Source organism: Equus asinus, chromosome 22 (genome assembly GCF_041296235.1).
Source record: "Equus asinus isolate D_3611 breed Donkey chromosome 22, EquAss-T2T_v2, whole genome shotgun sequence".
NCBI classification, from domain to species: domain Eukaryota; kingdom Metazoa; phylum Chordata; class Mammalia; order Perissodactyla; family Equidae; genus Equus; species Equus asinus.
Window position 1 is genome coordinate 22,624,012 of NC_091811.1, and position 18,114 is coordinate 22,642,125.

Consider the following 18,114-nt stretch of genomic DNA (forward strand, 5'->3'; position numbering starts at 1 on the left):
GTTCATCATCTAATACATAGTCTAATTTCTAATTATGGCACAGGATTAGTGTGATGACTTTGTAAATATTTATTAATAATAAAAATACTAAAAGAAATCATATGTTTGTGATTTTGACTAATCTTTGTGTGCATAACTACTACTTTCTGTTATTTTTAATACACCTCCATATGTAGAGGAGTTCTGATGAACCTGGGATTCTTGGAGAAATTACAATAAAATTTAGATATTTTTATTATTTCAGTTCTCCAAAGAATATAAACTTATGTTAAATTATTCTATGTATCTTCTCATACTGTTATAATTGATTTAATTATTCAGATCCAGAGGATTCCATGGGACAGGAATTTAAGAGATTCTGGGAAAATCATCCTTATAAATCATTGTAATTAAGATGTATTTCCTTAGCTAAACAGCAATCATAGGAATTATATATTTGAAATCTTAGAGTGGAACAGAGCTTTCTAGGATTAAGTAAAGATTAAATCAAATATTTGACGTTAATAGCTGAGTTACAAATGAATATTAAGGGAAGTGACTCAATTATCTTGAAACTAGGAAAATGAGATAGGGAAAAAAGGAGAGGAGATAGTGTCCATTAAATATATTATTCTTGAGTAGGTTTGGGTGCATGTGTGTTTCTTTGCATATAATGACACTGGAAAGAGGCAGGGGCTCTTAAAAATAAGTACAAGAAGCTATACGTGAATATTTTTAAATAATTTCCTCTGAGTAGGTGCTCATTCCCCTTTTCCTCTTCTTTTGCTAATAGAATTCCTTTCTCCAGTGGAAAATGCTCTTCATGGTGTTTAGAAGGCTTTGAATACACAACTTAAAAGAAGCTAATCAGAAAAGCCATGCACAGGACTTTTTCACTGCTGTGACAGAAAACTATTATAATTATGGTGGTTCAGCTGACATTATATGAGCCCCGGGCTGCCAGTGGAGAAATCCTGTCTGAAAATAAAGTCAAAGGTAGCTGAGCAAGTCCAAGCACCCTCAGAGGAGAGAGCCCTGACCACATTGTTTGAGTTCACAAATGCAACTGTACTAGAACCCAAAACTGCCCTTGCAGTCGCCAGTTAAATGTCCTTTATTTTGTTTCAATTAGTTTGAGTTCAGTCTGTTAATCTTGCCCTTCATTCTGGTAAACTATTATAAGAATAAAAATATTTATTGCTAGAACGGTGTGGGAAACAGGGTTCTTATGCTTTGACAGTGGAAATGCAAATTGGTACCTCGTTTAGAAAGTAATCTTGAAAACATATTTTATTTAGGGGCCGGCCCGGTGGCGCTGCAGTTAAATGGGCATGTTCCGCTTCAGCGGCCCGGGGTTCACCGGTTTGGACCCAGGTGCGGACATGGCACGGAGTGGCACGCCATGCTGTGGTAGGAGTCCCACTTATAAAGTAGAGGAAGATGGACACAGATGTTAGCTCAGGGCCAGTCTTCCTCAGAAAAAAGAGGAGGGTTGGCAGATGTTAGCTCAGGGCTAATCTTCCTCAAAAAAAAAAAAAAAAACCCATATTTTATTTAGAATATACATACTCTCAAACCCAGAAATCCTAACTCTGAGAATGTATTCTAACTCTGGGAATCTATCCCACAAAAATTAAAGCATCAGTTTGTAAAAATGTATATTGTAGTATTATCGTTAACAGCAAAAATTTGGAATAAAGTGAATGCTCACCCAGAGAAGCTGGTTGAATAAAATACAGTAAATTCTCATCATGGAATATGAGGTTGTCATTAAAAATATGAATTATAGGTTGATTCCCAAAACTTAGTTTCAAATGAAAAAGACAAGATGCAAGAAAGTGCACATGATATAACCCCCCATTATAATACAAACAATGAATTAGTTGGCTCCCTCTGCAGGTGGATGTAGGGAAAGGTAGGAAAGAATACACACCAGGTTACAAATATTTGTTATCAAGAGCTAGCGCGTGTGTGACGGGGTGGTAGGAGCAAGAGTGTAAAGAAGTTATAAATATATTGATAAAAATAGTCACACAAATATTACTGTGTATAATTAATATTATTGGCTGTTACTTCAAAGAGAAAATAAACGATTGATCCAGTTACCCTGAAAACCTGCCAGTCATTATACTCACCATTGATAATAAATTGGGATTCAATCTACATATTAGGGGGAAAATATTCAAATTATAGGAATAGAGAAGTGTGCAAAATTAAAGTAAAATGGTATAAAGAATTCTTTTAGATTTGTCTTCAAACCAATGTCTCAGGAATACATAAAATAAACAGAGAAACATTAATGCTATTGGATTCAAAGAGTAAATGTGTATGATTCACAGTGAAATGGAAAGGCTATGAAATGGAATAAAGCCATAGTTCTCCTTGTTAAGAACTGTTTACTGTAGACTTTCTGTTTTGACTGCATGAATATTTTTCTCAAGTCCAGAAAGGTCTAGAAATAAGAGTATCTCTACTGTCAGAATGTGATCATCTCATTAGACTTACCCTTCATCCTCCCTTTGAGAAAAAAAATTTAGATAAAAGTCAACATGAGGAATGACATTTCGGTAGAATACTTACACTTAGTTGCAAAAAATGTTGATATTCCCAAAAGAATGAAACAGATAATTCCTAATATCACTGCAGCAATACATCCAGAAGATGCTGCTCGGAACTCTGTCCAAAAGAACATGTAAATTGTAGAGGAATTGTTGCAAGTCTTCAAACAAGGAGCTGTTATATAAGAGCTTTGTCTCAAACAAGCACACAGGTTAAGAATGGAATTACTGAATGAATTAGCATTGTCATTAAGTAGATATGATAACTCACTCAGCAAACATGGGTATTTCATTTACAGAAAACTGAACACCTATTAGAAGTATTTGCCTCTTATTTTAAAATTCTTAGTGCTACTGCCTTAAAGATTAATTAGTGGTGTAACGAAGTTCAGGGGAAGGGGTATAATTTTCCCTTTTCTTTTTAAAATAATCATTTACTTTTTTTTGTAAGGTTGGCACCTGAGCTAACAACTGTCGCCAATTTTTTTCTGCTTTTTCTCCCCAAGTCCCCCCAGTACATAGCTGCATATTTTAGTTGTGGGTTCTTCTAGTTGTGGTACGTGGGTCACCGCTTCAATGTGGCCTGACAAGCCGTGCCATGTCTGCACCCAGGATTCGAACAGATGAAACCCTGGGCCGCTGAAGCAGAGAGCGCGAACTTAACCACTCGGCCACGGGGCCAGCCCCCCATTTACTTCTTAAAATCACCAATCTCCTCTTTTCTTGAAATGCTTACAATATGTAGGGCATTTCCCTTATTGGGAACTACTTTCTCCCTAAACTTATTATTTTTAGGGTAGAAAAGGGAAATATGAATAATAAAAGCTATTGATTTTAAAACTTAGATGACTACTAGGATCCCTTCCCAGTCCACTCCTCAGGGATGCAGTAACAGAGAATGACTCTGGAAAAATAAACAAATAGTCAATTAGGAACTAGCCAAAATCCAATCCAAACGCTAAGGGAGAAATTCCAGACTATGGTAAAGTGAGATCTTTAAGAAATGGAGAAAGGAGGAAATGGAAAACACATTGCAAGTCCTAGAAAAGTCCTCTAAAGAAAAAAATCAGGTAGAAATTTAAAGGCATCTCTGATCTTCTGTCTTGCTTTCATCACGCTAGTCCAAGTCACAGCCACATGTAGCCTAAACTATCACAAAAGCCTGCTGACTGGTCTGGCTTTAGTACCATGACTCAAAGACACTCAATAAATATTTTTACCTAGTTGAATGAATCACTCAGGAACACACTGAAAAACTGACTACATGAAAATTGTCCTGGTGAAAAGATCTTCTCTGATAAACCTCAAGAAGAAAAAATGTATAGGTTGGGCAAAAAAAAGTATTGTTTAGAACATACTTCATATATATATATATACATTAATTTTATATACATAAATATATACTTTATATACATACACTTTATATATATGAATTATATAATATGTAATATTTATATACATATCAATTAATAGGAACTACCAAAAATTGAATGCCTATCATGTGGTATTGGCTTAATTTATATAATCTCATTTAGTCCAAACAATAACTCTGATTTTTGTCATTCTCATTTTACAGATGTGGAACCTGAGGTATAAATATTAGTAATTAATTGGCCTACTGTTATATAGCTGATTATTCCTGGAAAATATTAAAACTCAGTTCCATCTGACTCCCAAATGCATTGTGCCATGTTACCTCCAACTTCTAGTCATAAAAATTTGAAGCGAAGCCACCATTTCAGAGGAAAACAGGTGTTTTCTAAGAGAAGTATACTCAGGCTTAGGTTAGGATACTTATCTGTTGGATCTATTGAATTCTGCAAAACCCCAAACTTTCTGCAAGTAATAAGCCATTCCTTCTTCCATGCTACCTTCAAAATCTCCATTGAGATGATCCAGATAACTACTTCTTTGCCGGGTAATTTGAATAAATATTATTGAACAGTACTTTTTCTTGAATAAGATATATTAAAATGCAGCTGTAATAATAGTTCTGAAATTCTCTACAGGTTTCTTAAAAGATCAGGACAAAATTCTCAATACTCTAACATTTAGAGCAGCATGGAAATTCAGCAACACGCACTTACCTTTGTTCATGTCATGTTCAGGAATTCTGTCTATCTGTGGACTTGCTTGGATCCGAGGCTGAGAATGAGAGTGGAATCCTGCATTTTTGTGAGGCCTTTCCAACCTTTTCTTCTCTGTTGCTTAAGAAAGAAGAAATGCACAGCATTAATTAGCATATTGAGACAACTGCTGGAATAATCATTATCCCAGAGAAGAAAATATAGGAGCCAGGCAAGATGTGTCGGTAGAAGGAAAGATACGTTATTCTCCAAACAATCAAGAGCACAAGTAGCACCCCACAGCCCCATCCTTAGGCTTCCTTACCCACCCTGTGGAATCTGGCAACACTTCTGGTCGAGGTAAACTCTACAAGGAGAGACAGCCTGGATTTCCAGAGGATGGGTTCCGAAACAAAGATGTCTGGGTTTGAACCCTGGCTCTGCCTCCTAGCTGTGTCACTTGGGTTAGGCAAGTTATTTAAACTCTTGGTGTCCTGGTTTCTTCATTTGTAAAATGCGGATAATGACAGGATCTAACTCATTGATTAGTTATGAGAAGTAAACGAGTTAATATTTTCAAGGTGCGTAGGACCTTGCTTATATAGTAAGTGTCTGTTAAATAGAGAATGTTCAGAGGAGTGCAGCCATGCACATCCTGCAGAGGAAGATTCCAAGATGACTGGAACAATGCTTTGCCCAGAAAATTTCTGAGACCTAAGCAGAGAGGGATATCATCATACTGCTATAAACAATAGAATCAGCAGCTCCAGCTCTAGGTAGGTACTCAACCCTAAATTTTAAATGAAATATAATTTTTTTGTTTTTTACCGTCCTCTTGCCTCACTTCCCAAAGTCCACAGCATTTCTCCTGTTGACCATATCAAGACAGAAAATATTCTAGGATTATATTTATAACTAGTCAAGTTCTTCGAATTTGTTTAGGTGAAAGAAGGTCCAAAAGCCATGGTACTGTTTTCAAAATAACTTGAACATTTACATATTTAGTTACATCATTTAGGATTACCTTTAAGTGACTATATAAGTATGTAGGCCTCTAGTCTACACATAGAGTGTAGAGGGTCTACACTAGTCCCAAATCATTAATGCATAAATTTGTATTGAAATCACATTTTAACTTAAAATCAGCCAATCACTAGATTGCATACAGGACTATTTTCAATTACGCAAAGAAAAAAATACATGTACAAAAGAGAAACATACCAAAGTAACAAGGATGCTTTATTTTGGATATTGGAATTCAGAGTAATTTTTTTAAATGGGTATATTTTTGTTTTAGTGGAAAAAAATGCACAGTATTTTAAGATAAAAATATTTATATTAAAAAATAAAGGTTTTATGTTAAGCATCCAGTTTAAGAAAGCAGGAGAAGAGAAAAAGAAAGAAAAAGGGAGAAAATAACTGATATGAAGAGAAATTAAACAGAAAATAAATAGAAAGCAAGATCTACAAAGTCCAAACTGGTAATTAAACATTATTCATTTAAGCAAGTATTTACTTAGCACACAATGTGTCCCAGACACTGTTATTAGCATCAGGAATGGAGTAGTGAAAAAAGCAACACTCCGTGTTCTCATGGAACTAATATTATAATTGGAGGAGGATAGGTAATGATTAAACAAATAAGTTTAAAAATCATAGTTCACTAGAAGATGGTAAATAATATAAGAAATACTTCAGAAAAGAGAGATACAGAGTGCTGAAGCGTTACCATTTTAAGTAGGTTATACTTCTTTTGAAAACTTAGATGAAATGAACAAATTCCAAAAAGAATTTAATTTACCAAGATTTACACCAGAAAAAATGTTTTTAAATGTTTTATAGACACCAGGACACAATAGATGTTTCCAGGCTGAGGTATTTTCAGAATGGTTGGGCCTATGCCATACAGGTTGTTACTATTTTGAATATCATCCTTGCCTATACCATTACTGAAGATGAATCTAAATATTCTCACACAAAAAAGAATCCAATAGCTCCGTACTCTTTTAAAAGCATGTCGTACCAAAAGCTGAAAGGACAGATTGTCCTAATATTACACAAATTCTAAAGAAAACAAAATACAAAAGGAGCACGGAGTAAAGGTGGGAGACAGGCCACAACTCAGTTCATAAAGCCAGAAAATCCTGTATCTGAGTGGAGAGAGAGAAGTATATTTCTCCCTTACATTGCTTGATAACACATAGTTTTCTTCATGTCACTTCCTAGTTGTTTGTGTGTGTGTGCAGTCTTCAAATGATTTTTATCTAGTATCTGCCTTTGGCTCTTTCTCTCTTACTAATCTGCATCATCTCAATGAATGATCTCATCAACTGCCATGACTTCATCTGCTACTTATGTTCCATTGACTCCCAAGTTTACACATCCCACAGGGTCACTTTCCTAGTCCGCAGACTCATCTATCTGATGTCTCACCAGGCATTTCCACAGGTGTTGAAAACTCACTGTCCAAAGCTAAACTCCTTATCTTGCTGCCCTTCTGCCATCATAACCCTCTACCTGCATTTCATGTCCTATTGAGTGGCACCGTAACGTACTAAGTTTCTCAAGTCGAAAGCCTAGGAAGTATCCTTGATTTTCATCTCTCCTTACTCCACTCATTCTACAATTCACCAAATTTTGATGATTCTACCTCCTTATGTCTCTCTACTAAATCCTTTCATTTCTATTCCCATTGTCACAGCTGTATTTTGAACACTGATTTCTCTCCTGGATTATTTGAAACAACCTGACCTACTTGCCTTTAGTTTCTTTAGTCCATTCACAACTCTGCTGGCCACTGCTCCATCATGCCTCCATGTCTATGCTGTTCCCTTCACCTGGAACACACTTCCATCTCCATCGCCATCAGAGTTATCCCAATTAAGATTACTCTGCTTAGTTCACTCTTACTCCTGACTCAAGCCTCAAACGTTGCCTTTCTTTGATCTCTAATTGCCCCATTTTTACTCCTATGTGGCATTTGTCCAAACCTGTATACTTGCAATCTCTCTCACTGGACTATAAGATTCTTAAGGACAGAATTTCTCTCTTTTATCTGTGCAATACTCATATCTATCACAATGCTTAACACATGGTTCCATTCAATAAGCATTTATTTAAGGAATTAATGAATAAATCAATAATTCATTAAAAAGCATTTCTTGAGCATCTGTCATGTGCCATATACCTAAGCGGTAGTGACATATTAGTGAACCAAATAGAAAATATAATTTTGCCTGTAAAGCTTATTTTGTGATGGACATGTGGATATTTATGAAATTGAATGGCAGAAATGTCAATGATAAAAATATGGAGGCTTATTCCAAAAGTTTCCTTGGCACCACTTGTCTCTTGTATGTGTGGGTGTGTGCATATAATCTCATAGACCAAATTCTATTAAATTGCAAAGAAAAAATCCCAAACACCTCTCCAACTTAATCACTGCTCACAATGTATGTTTTATAGCAAACTGTATTTACTACAAACTAGATACGATTAAACTTAATTCCCAAGAGGGTAGAATAAATTATTAAATTGTACTTATAGCCATTTACCTTGAGAACATCTCACCTCTGTGTGGTTTATGCCTCATGGTTTTTGGTGTTTCAGATCCTGGGCAAGAAGTCTGTCTCACTAGCCAACGAGTTAGCAAAGAGGCAATATGAATAGAGAAAGGAGAATCTAATTGCTCTGTGATGCTCCAGCTAACCCCTGCACAGGAAGTCTCCTCTCAGAGTCACATGTAGGTTGTTCTCCCTTCACACCATAGGTAAAATATTGGGGACATTTAAAGTCCGCACAATATCACATAATAAGATCCTGTGTTCAACTGGTCCATTTGAATCTATGACCCACTATTGCTGAGCTATGAAAATGGGCATAACACAAAAAGGTAGAAAATTTTACATTTCTCTCAGAATTCTGGCCAATTTTATTTTAAGAATTGGGATGCACATTTTTAAGGGATTTTTAACTTAAAAAGTATAATTCTCGCAGGCAGATCTAAAAATTATTTTTCTTTCTTCATGAAAGCAGCACAGTCATTAATTCATTCATTTAATATATATTTACTGATCACATAATTTTATGCCAGGCTATGTTCTAGAAGCTAGGAATACAGCAGTCAGCAAATATAGCAAGTAAATAAATATCTCTATGCTCAAGAAGTTTATATTGTAGTAAGATGGAAAACAAGTCAAGTGCATATTAAATTGCAGTTTTAAAGACTAAGAAGAAAAATATATTGGGGGAGGTGATAGAGAGTTTGGGGGTAGTAATAGGAGATCTCACTTGAAAAGAAAACATTTCAATAAAGTCCTAAAAGATATAAGAAGAGTTTATGAGTCTCTCTAAATATAAATTAACTCCATCAGAGCAGAAACTGTCTGATTCGCTATATAAATAATAATTGAATAAATACATTCAGAGCAACATCTGTGTGCTTACCATTTTGTCAATAAATAAAATTATTCGGTACTCATACAAGAAAAGATAAATTGAAATTAGAGATAAAGATACTTGGGCAAGGGAAACAAAAGAAAAAATTAACACGTGGGACTTCATCAGACTAAGGAGCTTCTGCAAGGCTCAGGAAACCAGGAACAAAATGAAAAGAGAACCCACCAACTGGGAGAAAATACTGGCAAATCATGTATCCTACAAGGGGTTAGTCTCCAAAATATATAAAGAATTCACAACACTCAACAACAGAAAAAGAAACAACCCAATCAAAAATTGGCAGAGGATATGAATAGACATTTTTCCAAAGACGATATACAGATGGCCAATAGGCACATAAAAAGATGTTCAACATCAGTAATCATCAGGGAAATGCAAATCAAAACTACACTAAGATATCACCTTACACCCATTAGGATGGCTATAATCACCAAGACAAAAAAGAACAAATGTTGGAGAGGATGTGGAGGAAAGGGAACCCCCAAACACTGCTGGTGGGAATGCAAACTGGTGCAGCTACTATGGAAAACATTATGGAGATTTCTCAAAAATTAAAAATAGATATACCATATGACCCAGCTATCCCACTACTAGGTATTTATCCAAAGAACTTGAAATCAACAATTCAAAGTCTATTGTATGAATTGTTATTCATACCAATTGTTCAATTGTTATCCATTCACTAGTTGGTGGACATTTCAGCTGCTTCCAGTTTTTGGTGATTATGAATAAAGATATAAGATTCATGTGATAGGGCTTTGTGTAGATATATGTTTTCATTTCTATTATGTCAATACCTGAGTGTGATTTCTAGGTCATATGGTTAGGTGTATATTTAACTTTATAAGAAATTGCAACTTGTTTTCCAAAGTGGTTGTACCATTTCACATTCCTCTGAAGGTTTTCATAGGTTCCACATTCTCACCAGCACATGGTATCATCCATCCTTTTAATTTTTGCATAGCATCTCATTGTGATTTTAATTTGCATTCCCCTAATGAACAATTATTTTTTAGTATTTTTTGTCATCTGTATATTTGTTTGGTAAAATATCTATTTAAATCATTTAACCATTTTCTAATTAAGGTTTATGTAAACATGTCATCATTTTTTTGCCATGTGAGCCTTTCTATAGGATAGCTCACAATATGGCAGCTGGCTTCTCTCAGAGCAAGTGAGTAAGAGTGAGAAAGAAAATCCAAGTCATTTTGTAACCAAATCAAAGACATGACATATGATTACTTTTGCCACATACTGTTCTTAGAAAGTAGTCACAAAGTCCAATCTACACTCAAGGTGATATTACACAAGGGCAAAAAGAAGATAAGGTAGGAATCACAGGAAGCCATATTAGAGACTGTCTACCACACATACATAAAAATACAATTATACATTGCCTATATCCTATATACTTGATACAATTACTTAGTTATCACAGCTTTTCATAGACTGAGTAAATACTTCATATACAATCAGATCAACTGCAAATAAATAAAATTTTATTTTATTTTTTTAATCTGTATGCATTTTATTTCTTATTCTTGGTTAACTACACTGGCTAGAGCCTTCAGTACAACATTTAAAAAAAGTAATGAGAGTGGATATCCTTATTCCCAGTCTTAGGGTAAAGCATTCAGTCTTTCACTTTTAAGTATGATGTGGGATGGAGGTTTTCTGTACATGTTCTTTAGCAGGTTGAGGAAAATGATGTAGGATTCACAGTTTTCTAAGAAGTTTTGTCAAGAATGGATGTTGAATTTCGTAATGTATTTTTGTGCATGTACTAAGTTGAATATAGTTACTCTTTTTTGGCATATTGAAAGAGTGAATTATATTAATTATATTAATCAGCTTTCAAAAGTTGAAACAACTTTGAATTTCTAGGATAAATTCCAACTTATCATGATGTATTAATCATTTTCATGTGCTGAATTTGATTTAGTAATATTTTGTTAAGGAATTTTTCTCCATATTCAGGAGGAATAGTGATCTGTATCTTTTTCTTTCAAATGTCTTTGTCTGGTTTTTATATTGGAGTAATGCTGGTGTAATAAAATAAGTTGCAATATATTCCTTCCTCATATAATATCTGGAAGGATTATGTAAAATTGGTATTATGCTTTCCTTAAGTGTTTGATGGAATTTATCAATAAAACGTGGAGTTTTCCTCATAGGAAGATTTTTAAACTAGAAATTGAATTACTTTAAGAGATATAGAACTTAGATTAACTATTGCTTCTTAAGTGGACATTGGGAGTATGTCTTTCAGGAAATTTGTATAGTTTATGTATGCTAAATTTATTAGCAGAATGTTGTTTATAATATTTTCTTATTATGATTTAAATGTCTGTAGCATCTGTGTAACTGAAATTTGTGTTTTCTCACTTTGGAGGTTACAATCACTTTTGCTGATATGTTAAAAGAATTAGCTTTTGTTACAAACTTCCAGTTATAAAATAAGTAAGTTATGGGGATGTAATGTACAGCATGGTGACTATAATTAATAAAGCTGTATTGCATATTTGAAAGTTGCTTAGAGAGTAGATCTTAAAAGTTCTCATAAGGAAAATAAATTTGTTACTATGTATGGCAACAAATGTTAGCCAGACTTACTGTGCAGATAATTTTGCAATATATACAAATATGTAGTTATCATGTTGTACAACTGAAACTAATACCATATTGTATGTCAATTATACCTCAATAAAAAAAAGAATTAGTTTTTGGTTTAATTTATTTTTCTCTAATATTTTTCTGTTTTCTATTTCCTAGATTTATGCTCTTATCCTTATTATTTCCTTTCTTCTGCTTTAGCTTTGATTCTAATTTGTTCTTATTTTTTATAAGTCTAAAGGGGGGAGCTAGGATAATTGAGTTCAGACTTCTCTTTTCTTTTAAGAGAAGCATTTTATCCTATAATTTGCCTCTAAGCACTGCTCAAGCTAGTGTCACAAATTTTGCTATATTGTGCTTTCCTTTTCATTCAATTCAAAATATTTTCTAATTTCCATTGTGATCTCTTCCTTGACCTATGTGTTATCCATAACTGCACTTTAATTTTTATGTATTCGGGGATTTTCCAGTTATATTTCTGTTGTTAATTTTTTAAATAAATTTAAATATGGTCAGAGGACATGCTATGTATGATTTAAATTATTTTAAATTTGTGAACTTTTGGGGGGCTAAAATACTGTTTATCCTGGTGAATGTTCCATGGGCACTCGAAAAGAATGTTTTGTTCTATTGTTGAGTGGAGTGACCTATATACGTCAGTTAGGTCAATTGGGTTGCTAGTGCTCTTCTATATTTCCTATATCCTTAGTGATTTTTGTCTAAATATTCTGATAATTACTGAGGGAAGGGTGTTGAAATGTCCAACTATAATTGAGAATTTGCCTATTTCTCCTTTCAATTCTATCAGGTTTGGCTTTATGTATTTTCAAGTTCTGTTATTAAGTGTATGCACATTTACAATTGTTACGCCATCTTATTGCATCAATTCCTTCAATATCACATAATATTCTTCTTTATCCCATAGTAGTTAACAGAATTTTCTTTCAGTCACTATTGCAAAGATATCACTTTATCATCTTATTGTTTGCACAGTTTCATATGAGAAATATATCCTCCTTATTGTCCCAAGGTTCTTAGACAATGTTATATTAATTTTCACTCTTTTTTTATTCTTATGGTCCAGTTGAGATAATTTATGTTGAACTATCTGCAAATTTACTGGAATTTTTTTCCCTATCTTGTGCCCAGTTTTCTGATATGCCTAAGGAAGAAATTCTGTATTTCTGATATCATAGTTTTGTCCCTGGTGTTTTCATTTGCCTTTTTATAATATGGTTGCCATTTCTCTGATGAAACTTCCCCATATGTTCATGCACGCTTTCCACTAATTTTTCACTAGCTTTTTTTGACATTTAAAAAAGTTATTTTAAATGTTTCTCACTGATAAATACGACATTTTGAACACAGCTGAGCATATTTCAGCTATTTTATCTTTTGACAATGGGTCATTTTCTTGCTTTTTGCACATTTGTGTTAAGAATTTTTTATTGAATGGCAAACATTGAATGTGTGGCCAGAAATGGAGACATCACTTCTCCGGTAAGACTACTAGTGTGGGACCTTGAGTTGGTTTATGTTTCATTGTTTCTGTAGTCTATTCAGTACACCACAGACGTCAGCTTCTTCTAGTGATGTGCTGCTACTACCTAGCACTTAGTGTGAGATTTGGGGATCTGGAAGTTGTCTCTGAGTGTTTGGACTTCAGTAGGCCATGTACACCTGCACCCGGAAGAGGATCTCTCTCAAAACTCTTGCCCTTGCCCTCCCCCAGAGGTAGACTTTTTGTTTGTTACATGAAGTATGACAGTGTTTAGAGAAAGTAGAAATTCTAAGTTCTCGGTCTATTCTCAGTCCTGGGCAGGTTCTTTTTATTGTCAAATTTAGAATACTCCAATACTGTAATGTTGGTGTGTAAATCACTTAACTCTAGTATAAGAGCTAAAAGAAAAAAGTTAAAAATAACTATAATTACAATAATTTGTTAATAGATACACAATATAAAAAGATATAAATTGTGGCATCAAAAATAAATGTGGAGAGGTGAATAAAAAGGTATAGTTTTCATGTGCAATTGAAGTTAAGTTCCTATCAGTTTAAAATAGATAATTATGAATATAAATATAAGATGTTTTATGTAAACCTCATGGTAATCACAAAGCAAAAACCTATAGTAGATACACAAAAGATAAGATAAAGAAATTAAAGCATTTTACTACAGAAAATCATCAAATCACAAAGAAAGACAGCAAGAGAGGAAGAAAAGAACAAGGGAATCCTGAAACAGTCAAAGAACAGTTAACAACATGGCAATAGTAGGTCTTTAGCTATAAATAATTACTATAAATGTAAATGGATTAAATTCTCCAATCAAAAGACATAAGTGGATAAATGGGAAAAAACAAGACTCAACTATCTGCTGCCTACAAGGAACTCACTTCAGCTTTAAGGACACAAACAAGATCAAAGTTAAGAGGTTGGAAATGATATTTCATGTAATGGAAGCCAAAGGAAAGCAGGAGCAGCTATTTTTTGTATCAGACAAAATAAATTTAAGTCAAAAATTATAACAAGAGACAAATAAGCTCATTATATAATGATAAAAGGGTCAATTCAACAAAAGAATATAACGCATATAAATATATATGTGCCCAACCTCGAAGCACCTAAATATATTAAGCAAATATTAATAAATCTGAAGGCAAAAATAAACAGCAATGTAATCATATTAGGAGACTTCAGTACCCCACTTTCAACAATGCATAGATTATCCAGACAGAAAATCACAAGGAAATGTTGGATTTAAACCTTACTTTAGACCAAAAGGATCTAACAGGTATATACAGAACATTCCATTTAACAGCAGCAGAACACACATTCTTCTCAAGCACATACAGAACATTCTCCAAGATAGATCACATGATAGGTCATAAAACAAGTATGAACAAATTTAAGAAGATTGATATATCAACTATTCTTTCTAACCACAATGCTATGAAACTAAAAATCATACCATACAAGAGGAAAGGTGAAAAACTCACAAATATGTGGAAACTAAACAACATACTCTTGAATGATCAATGGATCTTAAAAAATCAAGAGGGAACACAAACAATATCTTGAGATAAACAAAAATAGAAATACAGCATACCAAAATTTATGGAATGCATCAAAAGCTGTTCTAAGAGGAAAGTCTATAGCAATAAATGCCTACATTAAGAAAAAATAAAGATCTCAAATAAGCAAATTTACTTTGCACCTCAAGGAACAAGAAAAAGAACAAACTAAGCCCAAAGTTAGCAGAAGACAGGAAATAACCAAAATCAGAGCAGAAATAAATGAAATAGAGAAAAGGAAAAAAGAGACAGGACCCAAATAAATAAAATTATTAAAAAAGAGGAGACAATTGATACTACATAAGAGACTAGTATGAAAAATTATACACCACCAATTGGATAACCTAGAAAAATAGATAAATTCCTATAACAGACTACCATAATTGATTCAAGCAGAAATAAAAAATATGAACCAACATGTAACTAGTAAGGAGATTGAATCAGTAATCAAAAATCTCCCAACGAAGAAAAGGCAAGGACCAGATGGATTCACTGGTGAATTCTACCAAACATTTAAAGAAGGATTAATATCAGTCCTTCTCAAACTCTTCCAAAAATTGAAGAGAAGGGAAGACTGACTTCAGAACTCATTTTATTAGACCAGCATTACCCTAATCTCAAAGCCAGGTAAAGACACTACCAAGAAAAATTTCAAGCCTATATCCCTGATAAACATAGAGTCAAAAATCCTCCACAAAATATTAGCAAACTGAATTCCACAATACATTAAAGGAATCATACAACATTATCAAGTAGAATTTATTCCTGGAATACAAGAATGGTTCAACATACGAAAATCAGTAAATGTGATATACTACATTAAAAGAATAAAGATAAAATTATATGATTGTCTCAATAGATACAGAAAAAGCATTTGACAAAATTCAATGTCCTTTCATCATAAAAATTCTCAACAAATTAGGTATAGAAGGAATATACTTCAACAAAATAAAAGGTGTAAGAGAGGTCAAAGGTCACACTCAATGGCGAAAAGCTAAAAGGCTTTTCTCTAAGATCAGGAACAAGGCACTCTTACCACTTCTATTCAAAATAGTGCTGGAAGTCCTAGCCAGAGCAATTAGGCAAGGAAAAGAAATAAAGGTAACATTAAGAAAAGAATAAATAAAATTGTCTTTGTTTGCAGATGACATAATCGTTTATATAGAAACTCCTAAAGACTCCACCAAAAGCTGTTCGAATAAATTAATTCAGTAAAATTGCAGCATACAAAGTTAACATGCAAAAATCAGTTGCACTCTATACACTAACAAAAACTATCTGAAAGAGAAATTAAAATATCAATCCCTTTTACAGTAGCATCAAAAAGAAGAAAAAACTTAGGAATAGTTTAACCAATGAGGTAAAAGTTCTCTACACTGGGAGCTGTAAGACATTGATGAAAGAAATTGAAGAAAACACGAACAAATGAAAGATATTCTGTGTTCTTGGGTTGAAAAAATTAATATTGTTAAAATGCCCATACTACACAAAGTGATCGATGGATTCAATGCCATCCCTATCAAAATTCCAATATTTTTTTCACAGAAATAGAGAAAAACAATCCTAAAATTTGTATGGAACCAAAAAATACCCTGAATAACCAACACAATCCTGAGAAAGAAGAACAATGTTGGAGGCATCATGCTTGCTGATTTCAAACTATATTACAAAACTAAATAATCAAAACAATATGGTACTGACATAAAAAACAGACACATATATCAATGGAACAGAATGGAGAGCCCAGAAATAAACTCACACTTATACAGTCAACTAATCTTTGACAAGGGCACCAAGGACACACAAGGGATAAATAATAGTCTCTTCAACAAACGGTGCTTTCCCAGCTGGACATCAACATGCAAAAGAATGAACTTGACGTTTATCTCATACCACTCACAAAAATTAAATTGAAATGGATTAAAGACTTCAATGTAAGATTGGAAATTGTACCACTCCTAGAAGAAAACATAGGGGAAAATCTCCTTGATTGACATTGTCTTGGCGATGATTTTTTGGATATGACAACAAAAGCATAGGCAACAAAAAGAAAAATAGACAATGGAGACTACATCAAACTAAAAAGTTTTGGCACAGCAAAGGAAACAATCAACAAAATGAAAAGGCAACCTACAGAATGGGAGAAAATAATTGCAAACCATATATCTAATAAGCGGTTAATATCAAAAACATGTAATGAATTCACAAAACTTAATAGCAAAAAAACAAATAATTCAATTTAAAAGTGGACAAAGAAACTGAATAGACATTTTGCCAAAAAAGGTATTCAAATGGCCAACAGGTACATGAAAAGGTATTCAACATCGCTTATAATAATGGAAATGCAAATCAAAACCATAAGATATCAACGTCACACCTATTAGAATTGCTATCATGAAAAAAACAAGAGATAAATGTTGGTGAGAATGTCGAAAAAAGTGAAATCTTGTACACTATTTATGGGAATGTAAATTGGTGCAGCCACTGTGGAAAACAGTGTAGAGTTTGCTCAAAAAATTAAAAATAGAACTACCATATGATTTATCAATACAACTTCTGAGTCTATAGCTGAATAAAATAAAATCAGTATCTCAAAGAGATCTCTGCACTCTCACATTCATTACAGCATTATTCACAATAACCAAAATATGGAAACAATCTAAGTGTCTGTTGATGTATGAATGGATAGAGAAAATGTAGTACATATATACAATGGAATATTATTCAGTCATAAGAAAGAAGGAAATTCTGCCATTTGTGACAACCTGGATGAAACTTGAAGGCATTATGCTAAGTGAAATAAGTCAGAGACAAGTATTTTTCAGTATCACTTATACGTAGCACCTAGATTTTAAAAAGTCAAACTCATAGAAACAGAGAGTAGAATAATGGTTGCCATGGGTTGGGAGGTGAAGGAAATGAGGGTATGTAGGTCAAAGCATACAAAGTTTCAGTTTTAAGATGAATAAGTTCTGAGGAAATAATATGCAGCACAGTGACTATAGTCACTAATACTGTGTTGTATATTTGAAATTTGCTGAAAGGATAGATCTTAAGCATTCTCACACATACACAGAAAAGGGAGCTATGTAAGGTGATGGATGTGTTAATTAATCTGACTGTAGAAATTATTTCAGGGGTCGGTCCCATGGCCTAGTGGTTAAGTTCACATACTCCACTTCGGCGGCCCAGGGTTTCACTGGTTCAGATCCCGGGCATGGACATGGCACTGCTCGTCAGTGATTATTGATCAATCTTATTTTATCAACACACAATGTAATCCTGGCTGTTGGATCACCTTTAACCTTCAGTGGGATTTAGTGGAAAGAGTGGTGGTCAGAAGACCTAAGGGGCAGGGCCCGGGGC

General features: G+C 33.7%; 1 protein-coding gene across 1 annotated transcript in view; it reads right to left on the bottom strand.

Annotated features, from left to right (window-relative positions):
• Nucleotides 1–18,114, bottom strand: part of LOC106834108 (natural killer cells antigen CD94-like) — a 51,638-nt gene that overhangs the window by 22,106 nt on the left and 11,418 nt on the right. The window contains exons 3-4 of the mRNA XM_044775122.2: nucleotides 4,625–4,744; nucleotides 2,560–2,655 (exon numbers count right to left, since the gene is read on the bottom strand). Of these exons, the coding sequence (XP_044631057.1) occupies nucleotides 2,560–2,655; nucleotides 4,625–4,744 (216 nt within the window). The remainder of the gene's footprint in view (nucleotides 1–2,559; nucleotides 2,656–4,624; nucleotides 4,745–18,114) is intronic.